We start from the raw sequence: 25,800 nt of genomic DNA on the forward strand, positions 1-25,800 counted from the left end.
AGTTCGGCATTGTAATTATTCAAGATATAACAATTTATTATTTATTTATTTAGCTAATATAGCTAGCTTTTACACTAAACAAATTATAACTAAACGTACATAACTTCTATCTATCTATGTATCTAATAATATAATTGTTTCTTCTATAATATAATTGTTCCAAGCCGCTTCCGGACGCGCACGCTTTAAAATGGAACATTATATGCTAAATATTCTACTCTAAATCGTATAGCTTTGTATGAACGGTGTATTTTAATACATGTAAACAAAAGAAATATATTCAATTATAATAATAAAAATTGAATTTGCTCAGATTGATTTTCAAGCCGCTGGTAATGCATTCTGTTGTTTCAACCAATGAAAAATAAGCATTCAAATATAAAACAAGATGGCCGACAGTATTATGACAACAGTTTTAAATAATTATTATTTAATAATAAAATTTTGCTACGCGACAATAATTTTCATTAATTCCTCATTTGACTGAACATAAATAATAGGATAACAAATTAACTAGGTAGGTGTGTTATAACTATGAAAATTAAATACATGCATAATGTGTTGAGGATTAAAAGAATACATTGATTAAACTAGATAAACAATCATAAAACAATCTTCGTAATGAGATCTTCAAATTTTGAATTCCCGGTGATGGGTTCCGAGTTTTTCCTTTTACAAATAATCGGATTGCAAATTAACTAGGCGTGTTATAACTATGAAAATTAAATGTATACATAATGTGTTTAGGATAAGAAGAATACATTGATTAAATTAGATAAACAATCATAAAACAAACTTCGAAATGAAATCTTCAAATTTTGAATTCCCGTCACCGGGCTCTGAGGCCGAAAAGTGAGTTTTTCCTTTTATATTACATAAACATTATCATTGCTTTCGATTTAATGCACATATACGTTAGATTTTAAGAATTGAAAATAAACCAGGTATATTTTAAACGTGAACGTGTAATATATCCTTAGTATGTATGAGGATTGAATGTTAATGTCGATCAAATCGGTGCTCTCGCAGTGGGAACACTATATATATCAGGCAACGAACAGCTTATAAATATGTAGTTTCTTGGATGTTATCTAATAAACGATATTTTACAATGATTATTAATATGTAATTGCATACCTGGAATAATCGATAGCCAAAATATCTAAAAGTAGCTTCTTTTTAATTCCGATGTGGCAAAATGTGTATACGTCACAGTTTTTATTTAATTTTTGTTCTGTACCAACATTCCTCTTTCCGAATAGCCAAATTCAAGATATTCAGTTACATAAAACTTAGGTAGTGTGTTCTTTATAAAAAGATAATACTTGCTGACAGTGACTCCAACATGAGAAGATTCACTTTTTGTTTATATATACCAATTCTACGTTGTGCCCATATGTCATCAAATTGCTTCCTCATTGCTTCTGAAAAATAATTAAAAACACCTTTATCAAGAGTTAAGCATTGAACACATTATTACTACTAATATAATCCATAAATTAAATTTAAACAACCGAAGAACAAAATTGATGGAAGTTATTGTAGAGGATTAAACACGTAGATTGGAATCTCTTCATCTTCTTCAAATTGTCGCAATATGTCATATATTAATTGTTTGCCATACGTAAATGTTATTAGATCTATCATTGCTTCTGAAAATTAAATGTAAACGATACTATATAGTGGGTAAAATGTAACTTTTTGTTTACGCTAATACGAGATTTTTCATTATTACTAGCATTGTAATGTTTATTTAACTTTTCTGTGTATACCTTTAATTGCCCAATCACCGCTGTTTGTCTTTAATATTATATTCTGGAAAGTCAATGGTAATTTTGTTAGAATAACCGTGATATATTATTCATATAACCAAACACTTACTGGCACACTCATAATTAATAGTTTTAATTATATTATTGTCTATAATTCCAATGCTACATCATTTTGAATCATTTTCAACTAACACTTTGTCAGAAAAATGCTGTGATTATAACAAATTTCACTGTTTATTTAATTGCACAAAAACACGCTGGACAGATGACAAGAACTGTCACATGTAAGCAAATTTGAAAGGGAAATTCCCGGGCTTGGGCGCGCTTGCGAACGAACTGCGGAATTTATTTTATCCATTTAAATTGTAACACACTCAAAATATGTATAAAAATCATAGAATTCTAAAAAAAAATATTTTTTAAAATATGTTTAGTTTATACGGGATTTTAAATATAATATAAATTATGTCTATGTGTATTAGCTTCTCTATACAGAAAAAATATGTAGTTAAATTTTAGTGAACGTTGGCAATTTAAAGTTATAGTTTTTAGAGAATTTTTAAAATTTCGCTTGAAAACACTTTTTCAACAAAAAGGGTAAAAGTTTCAAAATAAGTACTATTCATTACCAACCAACTACTAAACAGATAGTGTTGCAAAAATCCCTCTTACCGACGCCTTTGAAAGGAAACTACACAAAATTGTATAACACTAATTTAAATATTTTTTAAATTATAAAGTTTCAGAATAAAATTTTAAGATTTATTCAAAATAATTTTTTCAACCTTAAAAATATTTTATTATGGAGTATAAATATTATTAATTTTAAATAAAGTAAAAACTTTTTTCACTTATTAATTATTAAAATAAATAATGCTGCGCAGAAAAAACATTTACTTTAAAAAATATATGAATCAAAATATTTTTTAATAAAAATAGACAAAGGTCTTAAAATTATTAAAATTTTTAAAGCGTACTTTTGGTATAAAGTAACAAATTATGTGCTTGATATTTTCAGTTTATTATTTCTTTCTAATTTGTAAATGTAATTAAAAACTGGCTTTTATATTTACACATAAAACATATAAACATTTTTTTTTTTATAAAGTAACTTATGGTGTAACTAAAAAACGTTCTTATTACTAAAATTTAAATTTATGAAATAATTATGTTATATGCAGCGTTAAAACGGGCCTAAAAACACATAAAATGCGCTAAAACACAATCAATGACTTATAATCGCTCACATTGCAACTATAGGTGATCGATTGTGTCGTAGCGTCAGTAAGGTGTAACAAAATATTTTTGGATATCAGTAATATTTTTGAGCGGATATGTAACCAATGCTATTTATTATTATTATTATTTATTTAAACTGTAAACCTACTTTTAAATATTACAAAATGTTACGTTTTAATATTATTTTTTATGTTGAAAACATTTTGGTATTTTTTTGTTTTATTAATATTTATTAAAGTTACAAACCTATTTTAAAAATTAATACCACAGTGAAATATCTTTGTAACGAATATCGAAATAACAAAATTCCCAGTATAACGAATCTTCAATTTGCCCCTGAAAAACTTTCATACAAAATGTTTTCATTGTAACGAAGACTGATCTTAGTATAACAAAATATTTTGATCTGAATTTAAGAATGACGTTACAACTTGACACAATATTTCTCCGAATTCAGTTCGTCCTTGACTTGGCGTGTGCCAGATGTGTTCAAAAGCGACATTACAGGTGTTTCGCTGACCCTCAAACTTTTTCATAAAACATTTTTTTTACAAATTATATTGTGTTTCATACATTTTCCTTAAAAATGGACAAAAAACGATCTGTCAATCTGTATTTTGATGCTGTAGTAATATGGTAATTAAAAATATATCATGTTCCTTACATTCAATATAACTAATTTTCAGTATACCAAAATTTATTCATTGTTTCCGTAAGCTTCGCTTTATTGAGATTTCACTGCACAATGTTTAATTTATTATTATCTAGCTAAGTTTTAAACCTATTCATAAATGATATACAATATTCAGATTTATCATTAAATATTTAAGTTTCAAATCTAACGTTAAATAATATAAAATGTTTTCTTCTGGAAATATTTAGTCAAGTTGTAAACCTATTTTCAGATGAATTGAAAATTTTAAGTAGTTTTTTATAGATTGAACCATTTTGACTATCATTGAAAATCCTAAATAATAATGCCTAATTTGAACCATTAAATTAAAAAAAATTAGAACGAAGCAAAAATAATATATAAAACCAAAATAGTTAAGGGAGGTACCGACTATCGTGAGGTTTTTATGGTTTGCACTAGGAATATTATTATACAAATTCACACCTCCATACAATATTCCCCTGGACGTACTAGTTTTCTTATACCTATCTATACTTAAATTATCTCTATTTTTAATAATAAATTTATGTACATCTACATATATTTATTATTAAATACTTATTAATATAATCATTTTCTAACATATGTATATATAAATGCTTAAAACATTAATCTTAAATATTTATTAAACATATAACCATTCCAATTTATCAATCATACTTCTACAACTATTAAATCTAATTTTATTTAAGACTACTCTCATTGCCCTATTTCATAATTTTTGCAACAACTTTTAAGTAAGTAATTAAGGCTTTATGATGTTTTAGCTTTTTATTTTACATGTCGTTTTAAGCCCCTTTACACGAAATGTTGAAAAGGGGTTGAGTAGTTTTATTTAAAGAATGTATCATTATATAAACTCCAGTTGCCATATTCTTAAATTAAAAATTTCCCCATGCACTTAAAACCACTTTAATTTCATTTTTTTCTGTGGTGATTTTGTCGCCACTAAATGGTAATAATCGTCGTAATAAATTAAGTTGTGCAATTTTTTTTACTATATCGCAAATTAATTCTGTCCTGCGACTACATCCTGGTCAGCGTCCGTCGTATATTTAATAATATAAATATAAAAGAGTTTATTTATAGTTCGCGAAAAACTAATCCGCGTCCATAATTCGGCGACATAAAATTCGCACAAGGCTGTCGGGGCGTCACGTGACCGTGGCCCGTTCGCATATATGCGGCCCGTTTGCCATTCTCATTCAAATTTTACGGCGCTACTTGCGGATCCGATTTACATTTTTTTCTATCAAAATCTTATCGCTATCCAACCACCCCGCGGCCATTTTACTGTTGCGATCATGCAGAAAAAATCCGATATATGTCAATAGATCCGTATCGGAGGTGTTTCGGATTGGATGTGAATGAAATTAGCGGAAAATCTATAGATGTTTATTTTAATCGTGAGTGGATAAAGTCGTAAATTTCATTCATTATCTACAGCGTAGGCAGCGCAGTGAGTCCATAAAAAATATGCATTCATTAAAATTCGAAAATCGGAAAGAAAATGTTGTTTAAAGAAAAACGGGAAATTATATAAAAAAAATATTAATCATTCAGTTTAATTTTTATACTACATATACTTGTGCTCACTATGAATTATTGGGAAAAAAAATTCAAAGACATCATAAACATCAGTTTATTAACTTTGATCATTTTCATTAGAGCATGAATCTGAATATTTTTGTAAAGAGCAATTTTTGCGTTTCTTCAGTAATTCTATACAAGCAAGGACAATTTAATTTTTTTTACAAAAATTAAATTTCAAAATTATAGGGATAATGCTTCTAATTTCGTAATTCGTAAATCGTCCGGGACCCCACGATTGGATTCTCTAGTCCAGGGGCTCCCAACCCCGTGCCGAATTGTGTGCGCCCGCCACTATTCGACCGCAATAGAATTTTTTTCACAAACACTAATTAAAATTTTTAATTATTTTTAATTATTTGTTAAGCCTCTACTACACTCTCTCGAAGTTGTCCGAACCGAAGTTACAACTGAAATCAGCCGAGATCGCCGACTTTTTTCCGATTATAGTTCCTGTAAGTGGCAAAAAAGGAATCTTTGACGAGTCAGGTGGTGCCCGCCGCCCTACCGATATTGTAAAATGCGCTCTAGGATACAAAAAGGTTGGGAACCCCTGCTCTAGTCTATGTTATTGACTGCCGTTCCTGATATATTATATATTTAATATGATTTTTTCAATTAATCGTGTTTAAAGGTATGGATATTTTATAAGCAACCTTAATTAATGATATACTTATATCAGCCAAATTCCCTTTTTTTAATGTTGGTAGCCCTGATATATTATAATTAACTGACATAAAAGGGCGATTATAAAATATACGTTTATCTATTTCACAATCTGGTCATTATAAAGACATCTCCGATTTACGCAATCTAATACATTTGGCAATAATTGACTGTCAGAAAAATTGTAGATTTATAGCGGCCGCCATTGGTGACCCTTTTGATTTACATGCGACAATGGACGTTCGGAAACGTGCGATTCATCATTCGCGAGGTTCGCGAACACGTTGGAGTAATAATTTATGTTTTTACACACACACGCATAAATTAAGAGACGATTGATCCGTCAACGTTTTTTTACTCAACGATTAAAATGTAATAATTCACAGCGCACATTTATAATTATTGACGATTGCTAATATGACGGCAATTTCATGTTATACAATATTTGCCTAAATTCTGCCATTACGCCCGAAACAACTATTAAATTATAATTTAATTATCTCGCACGCGGTTGTGCGAATTCTTTGCAAATATTATCACCGAACCGCTAGTGAGATATTTTATTTTATTTTTTATGTATTATCGAAACCTTTTATGGCGATTTAACGACACCACAAGGATATAATTATATAAATATATATATATGGATAATTTAAGATTTGTTGTGGTATTAATATTTTATTTTATGATGGCACATTAAATCTTTTATAAAAATAGCATATATAGATATTAATTCAGGAATTAATAAAAAAAATATACATCATAGCACATTTTATTATTTTAACGACACAGCTAAAAAATCTGCATCAAAAATTAGTAGATCAAGACTTTCTTGAAAAAATATTTTACGAATATTTGCATGTATCAGAATGTGTTCACAACACTGTCACTGTTTAAAAGATGTCGAGGCAGAGTGACGTTACAGTTAGTTCGATTAGTCGATGCAAACTTGCGCCCCGTCACGTCGTTTTGCTAATGAACATATCAAAAAATAATATTCTGTCAAAAAATGCAAACAAAATAATGACGTGAATTATAAGCAGAAAGAAGTTCATAATTAATAAGTGAGTAGAAAAGTACATGTTGCCACTAGACGCGTGCGGTGAGATACACTCCCTTTCGCTCGTTCGCCAGTTAAGTGACGAGAGTGAGTGAGAAAAAGCGGGCGTGCCGAACGCATGTAACGCACTCCCTTGTCTCTCACTCACACTCGTCTTTTTGAAAGCAAATCATTTTATATATTATTGTAATTGCATGTCTGCGATTATTCCAAAAAATCGACATAAATTTAACGGTAAATCTCAAATTTTTTTTATTTCATTAAATTTTAAAAGGCATTTGTAAAGCGAATTATTTTATCATTTGCCTTTGATTATATTTATATGACTGTAATTGAATTTTTACGATTATTTAAAAAAATCGACATAAATTTAACGGTGATTGGCAAACTTTTTTCTTATTATAGGAGGACCGAAAAGTAATAACAAATTTTAAAACATTTTTTTCATATCTGTTTATTTCAATACGCGGTCTAGTAATCACATAAGTTTTATCATTAAACGGTAAATTTATAGTTTCTTTGAAAGAAAAAAAGATTGCCCTTAGGTAGAGCCAAGAATTGATGAGATTTGCGCCATTATATGCTGTTTTTGTTCGATCAATGGAAGAAGGCTAACGAAGCAACTCAAGTTGCAACAAAAATACTTATGGTGATGTTTTAAAACTTAAAAAGCGTCATCATTATTTAAAAAAAAATAAAAATGGAAATAAGGACCTCAAGAACATTGCTCGAAAAGGACGACCTCAAAAATTAGACGATGATGTCCTGAAATCAATGGTGGAGTCAGATCCTCATCAGACCATTAAATAGTTATCGACAAAGAATGGTTGCCATGGTGTACAGTCCAGGATCATCTACGCCGTTTGAGAAAGGACCATAAACAAGGAATTCGGGTCTCGCATGAATTATCGGCAACAGCGCTCGGCTAGTGCCGTACCATCTGTGCATTCCTTATCCCGTTTTGAAGTCGATCCATTTTTACTACGCATTTGTAACTGGATATGAGAAGTGGGTGCTATACAATAATCCTGTACGAAAAAACAATGGTTTTCTTCCGAGCAAGTACCTGTTCCAACCCCTCGACTACCCCTAACAATAAAGAAGGTCTTTCTTTGTGTATGAAGGGATTTCTCTGGAGAGATACAATGGAGAAACCGTTACAGCGATTGTGTATTGTAAACGACTCGAACGATTGAAACATGACATTTAAAAGAAACAATCTGTTTTAATCAAGAATTTTGCATCATGACAACGCGAGGCCTCATGCTGCAAAATTGACTCAAAAAAAAAGAAGGGAGGTTAAGTTGGAAGTTTTACCCCATCCCCCATATTCACCAGATTTCGCACTATATGATAACCATCTATGTAGGTCAATAGAACATTCGTTACGAAAAAAAACAATTAAAATGTTGGCAAAATAAAAAAAATTAGAAAAGTTTTTTATTTAAAAACCAAAAAAATTCTGCAATAAGGGAATTGAAAATTTGACTACACGTTGTCAAAAGGTCATTGATAATGATGGATTTTTTTTTAAATTAGTATTAAATATGATCTTGTAAATAAATGTTTTCTGCAAGCAAACAAAAATTTTGATTAATTTTCGGTCCACCTATATTATATTATAAAACCTATTTGATAAGCGAATCATTTTATAATTTAAAGTATTAACCAATTCTAGTTTAAAATTACCTTAAAATTGGATTCATCTGACATAATGACTTTCGCCCAATCTCGGTGTTTTCAGGCTCACTCAAACCTCCAAGTCTTATTTATTTCTACAAACCACGGTTTGTGTCAAGCTTTATAGCTTCTAAGTCCCACATTATTGAGCTTTCTTCTCACCGTTTGCGAAAAATAGATGGCCTTCCTCTTGCAGAGACTTGAGTAGCCAATTTTTAAGACATTTTTGGCGATTTTTAAGGGACTCGCGACCAACATTCGATCTTCCTGGGTAGTTGTCTTTCGTTTTTTTATTTTTTCTTCTATGATTTGTAAGAACTATATTCGTTGAACCGTTTCAAAGCATTTTAACAGCGTGTCATGAACAATTAATGTGCTTATTAATTTCCGATATATGCAATATGTGAATGCAATAAAATTATATTCGCTCTTTTAGCTTCATTTAAATTGCGTTTTTTGCCATTTTTAAATGTTTATATAATATACAAAATAAATTATTAAATAAAAAAAGTATAATGACAAATAAAATCTGAAATCACGCAACTGAACATAATGGTCACTTAAGCGAGACTGAACAATAAGACTTGCAATCCCTTTTTAAACTCAAGTGAGCAATTAAAAACGACAAATTTCTTAATTTAGTTCACAGAATTGCGGTTAAAACTACCCGCTAAAATATTTCAGTCAGACTATGCACTTGTAAAGAGTTACACACCATTTTAAGGAGTGCCCCATTATTAACCAAGGCTGTATATAAACACTTACTGAGGCAATTTTTTTGTGCCACCATACTTAAGTTAATCATGAATGGAATTGTATTAATTAATAAATATTTGTTTATACAAATTATAGTATCCACAGAGTCTTTACATCCAATTAAAAAAGCAGGAAAAATAAAGAAAACCTGCTTTGTATATATACGATTATATGATATATACGATCTGAATCATAAATATTAATATATTTTTAACTCAGATTTCTCTGACCTGTTGAATATATAAATCCATATATATATTTATATTATTATTTCCAACCTTAATACAACTCTTAAACCAATACATTTTTGGACCTATAAACCGACTATTTACCATATAAAATTGCCTGATGTTGCCATTCGAAATATTTAAGATTAATGATGAAGCATGCGTTCGTTGTCAAAGTCTCGCGATTTATTAACACCGTTCGATATATAAAACATAATCGATCTAACAAAAAATGTGTATAAATTTAATTTTATGTATTTTTATTATTTTATTTAAATTTTATATTAAAATCGCCGCACATACCATTAAACATAATAGGCAAATTACACGCAATCTCCGCGATTTAAATAGTAATTAATGTTGAAATTTATTGTTTATAACGATTTATATAAGCGGATAGAATATTATTTATATCGCCGAAATGACGTTAGATAAAATATTAAAAATAACGCAGTTGATTAATGACCTATCGAATTATTATTGAATATTATTTTAACGTTAATTTGAGTAATTTATGAGAGACGATGAAAAATTTCGTTTTTTTGTGAAAACCATTCTGTGCCAAGTTTACATTTTATATTTATGCTAAATTTTCATTTTTGTTTTAAATCATCATCAATTTAAATATCAATGTATAAATGATTTATTAATATTATTACAAACTTTGTTTATTCATATCATATAATATACACTACTTAATGCATTAAGAAAAAGACATATTGCAGCTAGAATTTTAATAAAACATAAATTTTGCACAAAAAATAATATGATACTATTACTAAACAAAAGGGAACAATTTTATACAAACAGTGGAGCATTTACGATCATTTTTAAATCAATTTTATTTGATAAACGAGCGATGTCTTACAATACGAGCAGTACGTATTGCGTCATTTTCTTTCCAACTGAGCAGATGATTATTCTCGATAGTCGATAATTCTTAATTGCCAATCAAATTCTTGATGGTTAAAGATAATGCTCCTGCTCATTCTTCAGACTGGCACCCCGACAAAGCCGCGCCGACTAAGCCGCGCAAAGTCAAAACAAAATTCATTTTATAACATGGTTTTTATTTATTAATAATTACAAATATATATAGGAAAAAGGAGGCGTCTCACTACCGCTCGCGCCGACTTTCACTGTAGAACCAAACAACCTAACCTTTTTTTAATGATATTGTATTGATTTATTTTCATTTCGGTATATGTTGTCCCTGTCCAGCATCATCCAATCTATGACTAACTGTTCAAAAAGCGAATCACTAGTGATAGAGCTGTCCACAAAACAAAATAATTAGAATTAAAAAAATCATTTTCTTTCGTTTTATTCAATTTTATAATTTTGATTTGCGCGGCAATGTCGGCGCGGCTTTATCGTCGCGGCAATGTCGGGGTTGTATTGCGCGGGATTGTCTTGCGCGGCTATGTCGGGGCGGCTTAGTCGGCGCGGCTTTGTCGGGTCCCCCTTCAGACCATGAGGACGAGCTACTGAACGATTTCAAGTTCATTAAGATCAAATTTCTTCCTCCCATCACCACTTTATTACTCTAGTACAGGTGTGGTCAATCCGCGGCCCGCGGACCGCATGCCTTGAACATTTTCCGGCCCGCAAGATTCATTACACTTTTACAAAATATATTTATTTCATAATGGCCAATACACTATAGACAATTTTTAACTAAAAAAAAATGTTTATAGTGTATTTAAACTCATATGGGTATATTTAATTTTATAGGCGGCCCGCGGAGTTATGATGCATTTCCAGTGGCCCGAAAGATCATTTGGGCTGGCCACCCCAGCTCTAGTCCATAGATCAGGACGTCATTTCAAACTACAAAAATATTTAAATGTTTCGAAATGACTGAAGGGACAAAGCTTAACCTCAGAGACTTTTGGATAAATCCATATCAAAATCAAGAACCCGCAAAACTGTGGCCTAATCGCTAATAAACAGGAACCGGCAATTTTTGATGAAGTTGTGACCCTGGATTAGGTGCAATAAATATGGTTAAGGATAATAATAACTACACCTGTTAAAGATTAATTGATACTACAAATGTGCTTATAGGATATACGTAAAAATACTGTTAATTTTATCAGTCTTTATTTGCAAAACATTTTATAAATAAATAGTTGAGAATAGCCTTATATGTGTTTATACAATAATAAACCTAGCAAAGAACCGTTATTCACTACAAAATGTATTTTTTTGTGTATAGTATGAACCAGAATGTTTTGGATTAGCGAAGGGTATATTAATTTATATAATAATCAGTTGAGGATGATGGTATATTAAATCTGGTATATTAAAAAAGCTACATAATCTGAGGGTGCTTCTTATATTCAAGAATATAAAATATTTATTTCATTGACGGAACTGAAAGCGGTGGATTATAAAACTATCCTTTTTTTATCCCTCCAATGGGCTCAAATATGAACTGCAACTTAATGAATATTCTGCACCTGGTTTTGAAATAGCCTTTAATTAAATCTATAGAATATCCTTGAACTTAATTAATAAACTAAATTGATTGCACGACTCAACGAGAAGATAAAAACATATAGAAGTGATCCATACATTTCTCTGTTTTAGCAGTCTAAAGACTAAAGGAATGCAACAAAGTAATAATATTTCATGTTATTATTGTTTATAAGAAGTTTTTTAGTATAATGAATTTTATAGTTTTTTTAATTATTGACAAAATTGTACTTCTCTATTGTATGTTAGTATTATATTTTTTTATGTAATACTTTAACAAACATTTAAAAAGTTTATTGATATCCTTAGCTAAATACGAAATATGATTATTTTGAAGACGATACTGTTTTATTCACAATAGTACATTATAGTAAAAAATAATTACTGTATAGTCTGGTTTTATCTGTTTCTATTTATCTTTATATACTTTAATTATTATTATTAAAAAAATATATTAATGAGTGAACTTAATGATTGTTAAATTATTTAAAACAATTTATTACTATATTATTAAGAAATAAATATATCCAAATGTCTTCAGAATGTCATGTTGAACTTGATTAATTGTCTGACTCTCTTCATTATTTACTACATAAATTATTTTTTTAAAGTTCAAACTAAATGGTAAAAGTCGACAGATTGAGTGATTTGTGTTGTTTTTTCTCTATTATAGTTATTTATCTATATTCATAGATAATTTGGGTAAAGATTTATCACAAAGAATAATTAGAAATTCAATGAAGGTTTATTGATAATGGTAATATTATATCTATTTCTCAACATGATAAAGATTTAATTTTAATTTTTCACTTTCGACTAATGTTAAGTTGTCACGGTCGAATTTCGATATTTAGTTTTAACTTTTAAAATAAATATAGCACAAAACAATATATTATACGAATCGAGCTTTGCAACGGGTGAGCGGCTTTTAGTAAACATTTATTCAGATTATTCTAATTGCCACCGATAGAACCTATCCATTATTGGTTTGCTTTTTTGTCAAACGATTTTTTTATGCATTTTACTATGACATTTTAAGCATAATCGCAATCGATAAAACTCTCCACGCTAATTGGTCAACTGCCATTGTCACGAAATAATAACTCACGCCACCAACTTAATACAGCTATGTGTGAAAAATATTATAATTTTTTGTTGAGGGCTTTTTGTGACGATTTCTCCTAGTTTAGTGTAATTTTCGTATGAGCAATGACAGGCGTTGATAAATAAACAATACAATTTTCATGCAAGTTGTGTTGCGACATTCGATTTGATCTAAATTTGACAATAATTATGTATAATTGTCTAAAAGTCTTATTCGACTTTATTTGTTTGCATTCTCTTAGTTCATCTATTATTTTAATTTATTACCTATTATATTGCGGAAACCATCTATTATGTCATTGCATTAGCGTTAAACAATTTGTATACAAATATGTTTTTTTACATATTTATTTTTAAGCGATAATTTCTCAGCTACCGTGACATTTTATGTGTTTATTGCGAATTTCTTATATTCTAGTTTTTTTGCATTTAATTATAATAGTATACAAATGATTCTTATTAATAATATATCTGATTAATAATACAACATGGAAGAATATATCAATAAAAACAAACCATATGAAATAATGATTGTTTTGATTAATATTACAAAGAAGAGTACCGATTAAATTCAATAAACTATGTAAAAAAAACAATATTATTTTTACTATACAATTTAAATGCGGTAACATAATACGTTTTGTAACGTCTTAATAATATGGTTAATTAAAATATATTAAGTAAATTAATAAATCGATTCGGTGCCATTTTAATTTATCGACCGACCGGCAATAGATTATCAAATGGCGATTAAGGAAAATTTATAGAACTAAGAATTGTAAAAATATTCAAATGCGCTCCCCAGGTACACAAAAAGAAAAATTTTTAAGAAACAGGTGTAATCGAAAATAACACGTCTTGACACTGAAGAAAATATGTATCTAAATCCGGTTACTTTTACATTTATTAAATATACAATATAATATATTTTATAGCATAAACTTGTGTGAATATTAATATATTTAATTTGTGTATATATTATTGCCGATAATAGAGGGTATATATTTTAGTCTTGTTTTTTTTTTAATTATTTTATTGCATGAAGAACACTTTTATTTTAATATTTATGGCCATAAAACGTCATTTTAAGAGCAAGAAGAGACTTCTCTACAAATAAACGCTGTTTGCGAAAAAAATTTCATTTTAGGAACGCGTTTTATTTTGACGATCTTATTGTCGACTGAGAATTTCGGAAGTCCCGAATAATTAAATACTCTCGCTTAATCGAAAATGTTCATAAACAGATATTGAGATACTTTTATACAAATATATTTGGTTATTACTCGTTCTTGTGTCTTAGCGCCTTCTTTTATGAGCGTTGGGATACGATTCGCTGAGTTCTCGCAAAAAGTTGTAAGTCGCTAAGCATTTCCTTAAGAGTGCTGTCGACAGTCAAACTATTCTCGAGGAATTCTGATTCTAGGTTCTGGAAAATCTTCAAGAATCATGATCGCGTCCTTTTTTGCTGGCCGTTAGAGTCAGGAGCTCCACATCAATCGATTCGCTTATGGCTGTCGCCATCCAGCTTCTTAAAACACTAGCATTACACATTGATATATTTAATGCCAGCTACGTTGATCGGTCTGAAACGAATTATTTAATTTTAATTTTTTTTTCTTACATTGTATATTTTTTTGTGTATTGTAAAAATAATATATATTCCACTGTTACTAACCTTCTGTCGTTCACCAAAACGGTGACAACTTCTCTCGATGCGGGAATTCAAGTAGACGTCGTGTATACAGATTTTGAGAAAGCCTTTGACAAAGTTTGTCATGGGCTATTATTAAAAAAATTGTCGAACCTCGGTTCCTCGGATAATTTAACTCGGTTATTCTCAAGTTATTTAAGCAATTGTAGACAGTTTGTAACCTATAGTGGCCGATTGTCGAAAGAATATTTTACCCCTTCGGGGGTTCCTCAAGGATCCAATATGGACCCTCTGATTTTTGTGCTATTTATTAATGACATAAATACAACAATTACAAATTCAAGTTTTCTTATGTACGCAGATGATTTGAAATTATATAAATGCATTCGATCTGTTATGGACTCCTTCTCTCTACAAAGTGATTTAGAATCTCTATGGAGATGGGCTTCCGTTAACCGTCTACCCTTTAGTGTCGGAAAGTGCCATTCTGTGTCATTTTCTCGATCCTATTCGCCATCAGCTTATTTCTACCATCTCGGTGGTAACATTTTGACTAGAGAAACTTCCATTAAAGATCTCGGAATCACTCTCGAGAGCAAATGGAGGTTCTCTCTACACATACACGACGTCTGTGATAAATCTTCCAAGATGCTCGGCTTTGTTATGAGGAATGCCTTTCACTTTGACGATCCGTCAGTTATTCGCATCCTCTGTGACATCTTAGTTCGTAGCATTCTTGAATCGGGATCTATAATTTGGAATCCCCGAATAGCCAAATATTCCCTTTTAGTGAAAAAAATTCAAAAAAGGTATTTAAGATACCTTTACAAAAGGACATTTGGTTATTTTCCGTACATATATCCCAGCGCCTTTCTTTTAGGAGCGTTGGGATATGATTCGCTGAATTCTCACAGAAAGCTGTATGTCGCTAAGCATTTTTTCAAATTACTAAAAGGTGCTGTCGAATTACAGTTTTGGGTTCCGGAACATTTTCGAGAATTACGATCGCAACCTCTTTTGATGGCCGTTAGGGCTAGGAAATCCGCACTTGCCGACTCGCCTATAGCTGGCCATCCGGCTCCTTAATACGCTGGCATTACATATTGACTTGTTTAATGTTAGCTATGAGGATCTGATCCAGTTTGTATCATTTAATTTTGATATTTTATAATTTTTTGTTATGTTTATTATTTTTAAGTATTGTTCGATTTATGTATATATACGTTTTTTTATGTTTTATAAATTTAAAATTTGTTTTCGACCATCGTGGCGCATTGGGGTAACCTGTTAGGCCACGATGGTCTTAATTTAATCTAAAAAAATAAAATAAAAAAAAATAGTGTTTTTTACTAAAATGACATTGGAGTAACTTATTATTTCACGATGGTCTTAATTTAATTTAATTAAATAAGTAAAATATTTTATTAGACACATTTTAAACATGTGTCTATATTTTTATAAAACACAACAATATTTTCGGTCAGTACACAGATTCTATTTTGAATTGGTATTGGTAATAAATATATTAACTGACCTATTAATCAATACCGCTTTATAGTTAATGATATAAATATTAGATGTTATTAAATATTATAGAATTGAAAGCATTTCAAAAAGGCAAAAATGCAAACATTCCAGAAGCCGCATTCTATCAGTTAAGCTAATGATTAAAAAGACGTTTAGAGACGGTAATAAAAATATGAATTTATTTGACCATGCGACATGTGTCATAAATTGATAGAGTTGTCCCGTGCGACGTGTTAAATTTATTAATAAATAATAAAAAAACTTGTTCCTTTCTTAAAATATTTATAGCATTATAATATTAAATATGTGTGCGACGGACTTGTTGGCATTTATTTGTTAATAATAAATTACAACATTATACTTATGATGGTATGCGATCAGAGTAAAAGGATGTCGTGCTGATATGTGTTAATATGGAAGATTGATTTTTTTATTAATAAGCAAAACGAGGCATAAAACTGCGTGTAAAATGTTGATTCCGCGTTGAGATTAGCGTTATCTCAGATAACATTTACATTATGCGTTCAGTTTTATTATTATATAATATAAATAATATATCGATATTCATTATACATTCGCGTCGAGACGATGTGGCAAATTTGTATAAATATAAATGTAAAATATAAAATGTATTATGTATAATCGGCCGACTTGAAAGGTTTTCTTCGCTCCAAAATTGATAATAAGCTTATCTTTATCGGTTAGTTAGTTTTAGATTTAAACATTTACGTAGTAATTTTCGGGGATATTTTTAAATAGTTAAATTAAATAAATATTTGTAAATACATTTACGTCAAAATTTGCTTCTGAATAATATGATATTATGCAACATGTATTGATAATGTTGTATTGGAAAAATATTCTCTAAAAGTGTTTCTGAGAACTATCTGTCTTCAAATGTAAATGAACAGATTATTGCTATATGTAATAATATTTTACTGATTTTTAATTTGTAATGGTTTCTATATTTTTACATTTAGATCGAGCTATCTCATCTTGCAGCAAAAATATTATTGTGCAGTAAAATTATTCTCCAAAATGAATATTAATAATTTTTACAAGGTATATGCGACCTATAATACTAAATAAGTAATCACATTTTTTTTCTAATTTATCTCATATTATCTTAATCAAAGCATTAATTAATCATTATGTTTTCAATAAGATCTAAGAGGAAAACAATTTTTTTCAAATGCAAATTCGCATAAGCACCAGCGAATGACTCGCAATCGCTCATAGGTCGTGTGAAAACTCACATATCATATGCGTTTTTTATTCCACACCATAGAAGAACGTGTGGAAATTCAATTTTCATTTTTTCAGTCATCCATTGATATTCCCACGCGCAGTGAAAAATCCAATTGTTTGAGCAACAGCTCTACTAACGATAAAACATATATTGGTTATTGGCAATACCTATGATTATAATGATATTAAAATTCCTGAGCATACAAATAATAATATGAAACATTTTATTATATAATGTTGTGCAGCGGAATCCTCGCAAGAATTTGTGAATACCTATTATATAAATAAAATAACAACACAAATAGACAGTAATAAAAATATATGTGTTAAACCGTTTACGGTGTAATCTACATATATTATTATGCGTGAGGAATAAAATTGTGGGCACAAAGCCGGATTTTCCGAAGCGCCACATAACGTAGATGAGCCTCTAAATTAAGATACACATAATAAATAATGTTACATCTTAGGCTCGGCATATGTGACGTTTATCTTAATGTGAAACGTATATAATAATAATAATGGATTCAAGGCTGAAATATAAATATTGGTAAAAAATGTCGTTCATATTGAATTTCACATTAGCGTAATATAATACAAAGAATAATTGTATACGATTTCATGCTTCGTTTTTTCTTGAAAAGCTTCTGTTTACGTTTCATATTTCACAGTTGAGTTAAACTAAATATCAGATGTTTTGCTACTTCAAATTATGTGCAAATCTTAACAAATAATTGGATTGGCAAGGCAGTAAAATAAAATTAAGATGGAAAGATTATGGTTCCAGTAAATAACTCACTAGATTAGTTTGTTACGCAAAAATATATTAAAAACATAATAATATTTACAAATACATGAGTTTCAACAGTAAATCAGGGTCAAGTGAAAATAAATGGTAATTTAATGATCAATTAAAAGTCGTCAAATTGTATAAATAAAATGCGTTTAATATCAATTATTAACGATGAATTTTATTAACTGTATGCATTTGCATATAGTAGTGTTTTAACGCTTTGTTAAAAATACTTCTTAATTTCAAATGATAAAATACATCTATTATAAAAATTTTGTTGAACTCTTTTGAAAGAAAATCTTATCTATTTAATATTTTTAAATAAACCGGTTTTAAGTAATCTAACCATAACATAAATGAGCCAATCGCATTTCTTAAATGTGTTTATTATTTATGTTGTGTTATATACTTTATTTGAGGTATATGTTGTGTTATATACAGTTTTACATTTTAACACTATTTTCTTATTTATGTTTTTGTATACATATATAAGCTATTATTTCTACATACGTAGGTGTTGTATTCAACATAATCTTACACCTTTTAAGTGCATTTGATTATAACCATAATGATAACTGGGATGAAAATAAATAAATTAATATTATATGTCTGACAAAAAAAATTAATATATTTATATTCAAATTTAAATGTAAGTATTAATAATGATTAAAAACCTAGTGTTTTTATTGTTAAATTAAAAAAGTTTCCCAAATATTTTAGAGCTCGGGAAAAGTTTTTTAATTAATTAATTGAAATAAAATTTCCAAAACTTTTTTTAATTAGAATTGTTCTAACTGTAATATCAGAGTATCTATACTCTATTTGCGTTAACATATTCAGTTCGAGAGCTATCCATTTCATGTTTGGGCAAGTTTGCAAGTTACTATATGCTGTACAGCACGCGATCCGAATATACGTTAGATATACTTATCATTACTCCGATTGATTGATAAATATAAAAAATATAGTAATGATTTTAATTTCTATAAATTCGTTCAAAATATAAACAGGAGTAAAAATATATCGAACGTATATCCGTATCGTGTGCTTTAAAGCTAGTATGGGCGTAAACCCAACTGTCTCTTTCTCAATTATTAATAATGATGAAAAGGATAGCTCTCGAACTGACTGTGTTAACGCAAATATAGTATACACGATATTCAATCGTGATATTTTGAAAAGCCAGAAAAAAATAACATGTGATAATCGATCGGAATTATAATTTTAATAATCACTAACTTTAAGCTATTTAAGGTTTAAGAACCCTAGCTGGTGATGACTTCGTGAGATTCAGGGTGGAATCTATTTAAAGTTTTTATTACATTATTTTTACGTGTGTTGCGACAGACGATAAATGGCGAGATGTTTTCTCCGAGCGTTGGTGGAGAAGCAGGCGGAGGTATGATGTCAGTGGACGATGCTCAGAATTCTGATTGAATATTCTCCGAGCGGTGGTGGAGAAGCTGGTGAAACATGAACACAATTTGAACGTTTAGATGTTCTAAATTGCAAGTGTATAATAGTGTAACATTATCAATAAAAATTAAATTAAATTAAAACAGCTTTAGGAACAAAGTTTTGAAGGAATAAAACCAGTTTTTGAATAGTGCCATGATTTTTTATTTGCACGCCAATTGACTGTAGACTATTTTTGTTTACCTATTTTACAATTTATTAATAGGGCTCCATAAGGCAATCATTTGATGCGTTAAGATATTATAAAATAAACTAGCTTACGTTAGATCAAGATTTAGTTAAAAGTTTTACACAAAATATTAAAAGTTTTATATACAACGATATTTCATGATGTGTACATTCATAAAAAAAGAGATATTTTTTACTTACAATCTGACCTTTAACAGCAAAACTTTTAAAATAAGAGTAGAAAAAGTAAGTTTTTTTCGCTACCAACACGCATCGAATATAAATTTGCCGACACCCGTTCCACACATTGAGAAGCGGTGGCGCACATGGCGCTTTCCATAAAAGCTGGTGGGATTCGTCGAGCAGGCACTGTATATAAATGAGATTAGTACATACGCCGGAGGTTGTTAGCCATTTTTGTGTTCAACGGACGGTTACGAGCGCGTTCGAAAGTCAACCACCGACCGCCTCTCTCGAAGCTTTTCCGATGTGTTAAGCTTTCGGTGAAAGGATAGTTTTCACGCCAAGAGTCCAACTCCACGAACGGACAATGCGGACCGAACACGGAAGCGCGTGTGAGTTGCAAATTTTCACGAAACTTTATGATTGTGCTTTCAAGTGATAAAACGGAACAGTGAAGTGATGATTTTTTTGTATCAATAATATTCATGAATTGGTGGAAAAATAGACTATATGATGTATTTTTCTGGGATAAGTGTAGTGCTTTTAAATATTATAAAAATAATCGTGCTTATTATATAGAGCAGAAAATTCATATTAAATTATCTAATACTCTTACTAATGAGCTCTGAACATAATAAATATAGTAAACAATACAATAAAATAATAATAAAATAATTAGGACGTTAACATATTTGCAAATGCAAAACTACGATAAAGTATATTACACTGTTAATGTCAAATTTCATAATATTAAACATGTACTTTACACGAATTTTATCTATATTTATCAATATGTGTGTCACGCATGCATTATATAAAAGTTGAAAACTAAGAAGGGTGGCATAACTCGTAGCGTAACTTCTGACGCAGGTTTATAGGAACTTGCTATAGGTAGCTGCAAAAAATATGTTTTTAATTCTAAAACATTTTTTAAGAATCTCATAATTTATTTTTATGCTCTTGAAAACTTTATCTACTTGAGCAAAATACTATATAAGCAAAACATTAACTGCCAAACTAATAATATATTAGCAAAAAATATTTATAAGCAATTCACTTTTATCATTTAAAAAAAATATTAATAAAACAAACCATTTTCCGCAGCCAATAAGAACTCATTTTCTTCAAGGTAATGGCAGTTTATTAGAAAAATACATCGTGGTTAATTAAAACCATCTAATCAAGAGTCTATGCGTAAAATATTCTAATCATGTAGCCTATTAATAGGCCTTATATCACTGATTTTTAGTATGCTTATTATCAAAATTTTCAGTTGGTTTAGTATTGAAACAGCTTTACAAATGTATACATTATTTTTTCCCAAAGTAAATATTGATAGTTTACTTATAAATAATATTGTCGGCTTACTTACTTATAATATATTTTAATAATTGCTTATATATCTCTTTTTGCATTGTTAAATTAAAATCATCAAAAGCTCAACTGTATATATTTAATTTAAGAATCATTATCAATATCTTTTAACGAGTCAATTAATTTATTATAATAACAATATAGAAAGCATTTAAATTTGTTGCCACTTTATTTGTTGATTATATTCTTACAAATTATTTTTTTAAAACAAGTTAACGAATTATTTGATGTGAAGTGAAGAGAAATAACAAGTGACTCACTAAAAAGTCGCTGGCGTTTAAAGTGTTAAATATATATTTTTCAACTTTGTCCTTTATCCACAACCTTTTTACGATCTTGCATATATTTCCTTCATTGCAAAATAAATTCCATTCCACTAATCGTCATTATCATATATACATTTTAAACGCATTTGATGACTTATTATTTTCCTCTACTTCCATATTGAACCATGGTTTTCCACTTACTGCTTATTTATATTATTCTAGTATTTCTGTATTCGAATTTCATTTTTCCTACAAAATATTCTTATGTTTTCTTCATTGTTATTTCATATTCAATTTTATAATAGACTATGGCAACTTAAATTAAAACACAAAAAATAACGTATAAATTTATTCTTTAATTAAAGTTGCGGTATATATTTTATTTCAATAGCTGCTAAAAGTTATTTTTCTTAATATATATTTATAACCAAAGAAGCAATTACATCATAAAATTATTTAGTCGAAGTATTATTGATTAAGTGCTCTAGTTTTTCTTAAATTTAAACTTATCTATCTTATAATTAACTGTAATAAATTAACATAGCTTCAATTCAACTAAATTCTCCGTTCATTAGAATTAGTGAAATTAATGTATTAATTAAATATTGCTTATGTATTTATAATCCTCGAAATTGAAAATTTTGCCACTTAAACATAAGATATGGCATTTTAATTAGATTTAGTCATTATACATAGCTGTTTATTCATTATTAATATGATTATATTTCAATCATTACGAGTATCTCTTGTATATACAGGTAAATATTGCCTTATGTTTGAATAAATTAAATTAATTAGGCAGTTTTTTAAATGTAACTTTAAAACATTTAAGCTTAAAAATTCACGTTGAATGGATATCGTTATAAAAAATAATTACATGATGAAATTACACAGCAAAAAAATACACATGCACTAAATTTTATACTGCTGTAATTTCACATTATCCAGTAACATTTTTAACCCTTTCGTTGTGCATATAAAATATATAAAGCAGTAAAGAATATTTTTCTCATTTATATATTCTATCGGCAATAGTAAGCCATTTTAACCATAAAAATCTAACTGCACAGCCTCGTTTATTATTAATTAAATACTGTAAAAATTGAAGTAATATATAAAAAAATTGAGGGAATTTACACCAATAAAATTAGGTGTAATGAATTCCCATTGCCTTTGATTCTTTCACAGTTTTATTGTTAATAAATATGATAAGCGTATTTTATTTAGAACCATTATTTTAATTATTTATAACAGTTAAATATTTTAATTAAGAAACCATTAGTACAGTAGACCCCCAATAACACGGTAAATTGGGGACGTGCTATTTGGGTCCCCGTTACTTTATGTGTGAGCGAGTCAAAGGAAGAATATCTCACCACACGCATCTGATTCGTATGTACGTATTGCAAAAATTGAATTAGTATTTTATAGTCCCAAAACTACACGCACCCAAATAGCACGTTCCCAATTTATCGTGTTATTGGGGGGTCTACTGTGAAATCGTATAAGAAGTTAATCTGTAATAAAGACAAGACCCTTTAAAAATAGCAAAATATTATTTCTGCACTGAACCTGAAAATGAACATTTCACCACATTTCTATACTATTTATTTATATAATATATTGCGCTGTTTATATAAACAATAATTTATTGGTGATAGCTCGAATTTAACCATTTAAAATTGCGCTGTAAATAAAAATTGCAATACAATGTGTAAAAGACATTTCATGACTAAAATATTTATGTTGCTAGAATTTGCTTGTATTTTAAATGCAACTGTAACACATCGGGCTAACGTCTGCTATGTTACAGCGGTGTGTTTTAAATTATATTTCATTATATGCTTAAAAATATAGTCAGTAATCAATATTATGAAAAAAAACATATTTTATTTTAAATTCTTTTATTTTTAACAGTTATTGCATATTTTTTGTTACAAATAAACAATTATATTTTTATTCTAATGCTCAGAAGACGTTAAATAACGTATTTCAAAATCTTACATAGTGAAACAGCTGTCGTCCAGTAACAAGCTATACAAATTAAATTATATAAAATGTCGTATATTATCAGTTTTTATGTAATAATGTGTAGACGCTGCTTAATAAACCAGTAATACATTTTAACTAACTCTATACAATTCACGGATTTTTTATGACACTCCAATAATAGAGATAACCATTATAAGTATCTGTCGTAATACGTCGATGACTAAAAAAATCCTACTAGTAATCCGATCCACATTGTGTAAATATAAAAAAATATGCATAAATCTAAATAAATTTGTAATATAACACAAAAATGGCGTAAATGTGTTTTTAATCGATTAATTTATAACCTGCCATTCCATGGACTGGCTCGAATAATGTGATTATTAACAGTTTAATAATTGTAAAAACGACGACCTCGTCATGAGATTAGTTATTTCGACGTTGAACATCCTTGATGAAGTCTTCTTTCAGTAGTCATATTTTTTTACTGAGGTCAATCGATACATAAATTTGTGTCACTTTCAACATAAACGCCTTTAATCTTCCAGAGTGCCTACAGATAAAATTGATAAATTAAACAACGGAGCGAAATTATAATAATTGATACGCAACGCAGACTTTCGCAAGAAATAATTATCCTAATAATTATCTATGGGTGTTCGTTTTTCACAAACGTAATTAGCTCTTTCTGAATCTCATTCAATTTATTTGTAAATTGATTTTTTAATTTTTCAATGCGAAACGTAACAATGCGTAGATAAGTCATGAAATGTTGCAAAATTTACTACCTGTTCCGTAAACATAATCGATCCAACAGCATACGAATGGAAATCAATCTCGTCAATAATATTATAATAATGAACCAAGTGCAACGTGAGAATTGTATTGTTTTTATAATAAAAATACCACAAACGTCAATATAAATGTATGTATCTACATAATTCATTCGAAAGTGCAAGTATATGATACATGAATTATGTAACAATGTAACATGCATTGTATATTATGCTATTGCACGCCGTGCCGTATATTTTTAATTAAAATTATAAACAATTTGTGCAACTGCCATTTTTCTGTGCGATATACCGGCGCTCATTAATCAAAACATTTCATGAAAGCCAGCGCAAACAATCATGTGTAGATACTTTTGATCGTTTAAATAAAATAAAATAATTTGCAACAACTTTAAAAAAAGTATCTATAACTTTCATGGCATAAAGATATATTAATTACTTTTAGAGTATTCCATACTTTAACAATCGCTACTATAATATCTAATCTGTTTATTGTTAAAGTTCCCTAAATTTTATATTATTAATAAAGAGTCTTACTGTCAACATTCATTACTTTTTTTATATATACACCTATATTATAATATAAGTGTTCTACAATAGATCAGTAGTATAATTAACCAGTATCCAAATTAACGGTTAATATATAATTTTAATATCTATCGATCGTCACAAATCAGGTTTTCCTAGATTTTCCTAATCTCGTGGATGAATATCGCGCATAATGACATATATTTATTGTAAGCTGTAATAATAGTTTTTAATTAATAAAATAGCTATCACTGATTTACAGATTGAGTTTGATCTGATGTCTCATTACTTGAATAGTAGTTTTTGATTGTGCTTACCCTGTTGTAACGCATTGGGCTAATGCCAATGGAAAATTTACAAAAAATATATATGGACGCATCGCCACTGCTACGTTTTTTGCAAAAGTTTTTTGCAAAAAGCCCAAAATTATACATAATTCCTATTTCAATAAATTCCAATTATATACATATTATCAAAAATATATTTTCTTTTTTAACTTTATACCAATCTTATACATGTTTGTATATAAATATAATTTTTATCGCTCGATACATG

The 25,800-nt window shown here is 28.9% G+C and overlaps 1 protein-coding gene across 2 annotated transcripts in view; it reads left to right on the forward strand.

Annotated features, from left to right (window-relative positions):
* The first annotated feature begins 1,865 nt into the window (after positions 1-1,865).
* The window catches only part of LOC148229734 (uncharacterized), a 29,196-nt gene continuing 5,261 nt past the window's right edge, over positions 1,866-25,800 (forward strand). Inside the window, exon 1 of one of the 2 annotated variants that reach the window (XM_088196829.1) lies at positions 1,866-2,056. In XM_088196829.1, coding sequence (XP_088052955.1) covers positions 2,038-2,056 — 19 coding nt within the window. In that variant the 5' untranslated portion in view covers positions 1,866-2,037. Of the gene's footprint in view, positions 2,057-20,510; positions 20,684-25,800 lie in introns of those variants that run through there. The other variant, XM_088196828.1, reaches the window with a different exon arrangement.

Source organism: Plectrocnemia conspersa, unplaced genomic scaffold (assembly GCF_051122295.1).
Source record: "Plectrocnemia conspersa isolate PC_06_02 unplaced genomic scaffold, ASM5112229v1 ptg000011l, whole genome shotgun sequence".
NCBI lineage: Eukaryota > Metazoa > Arthropoda > Insecta > Trichoptera > Polycentropodidae > Plectrocnemia > Plectrocnemia conspersa.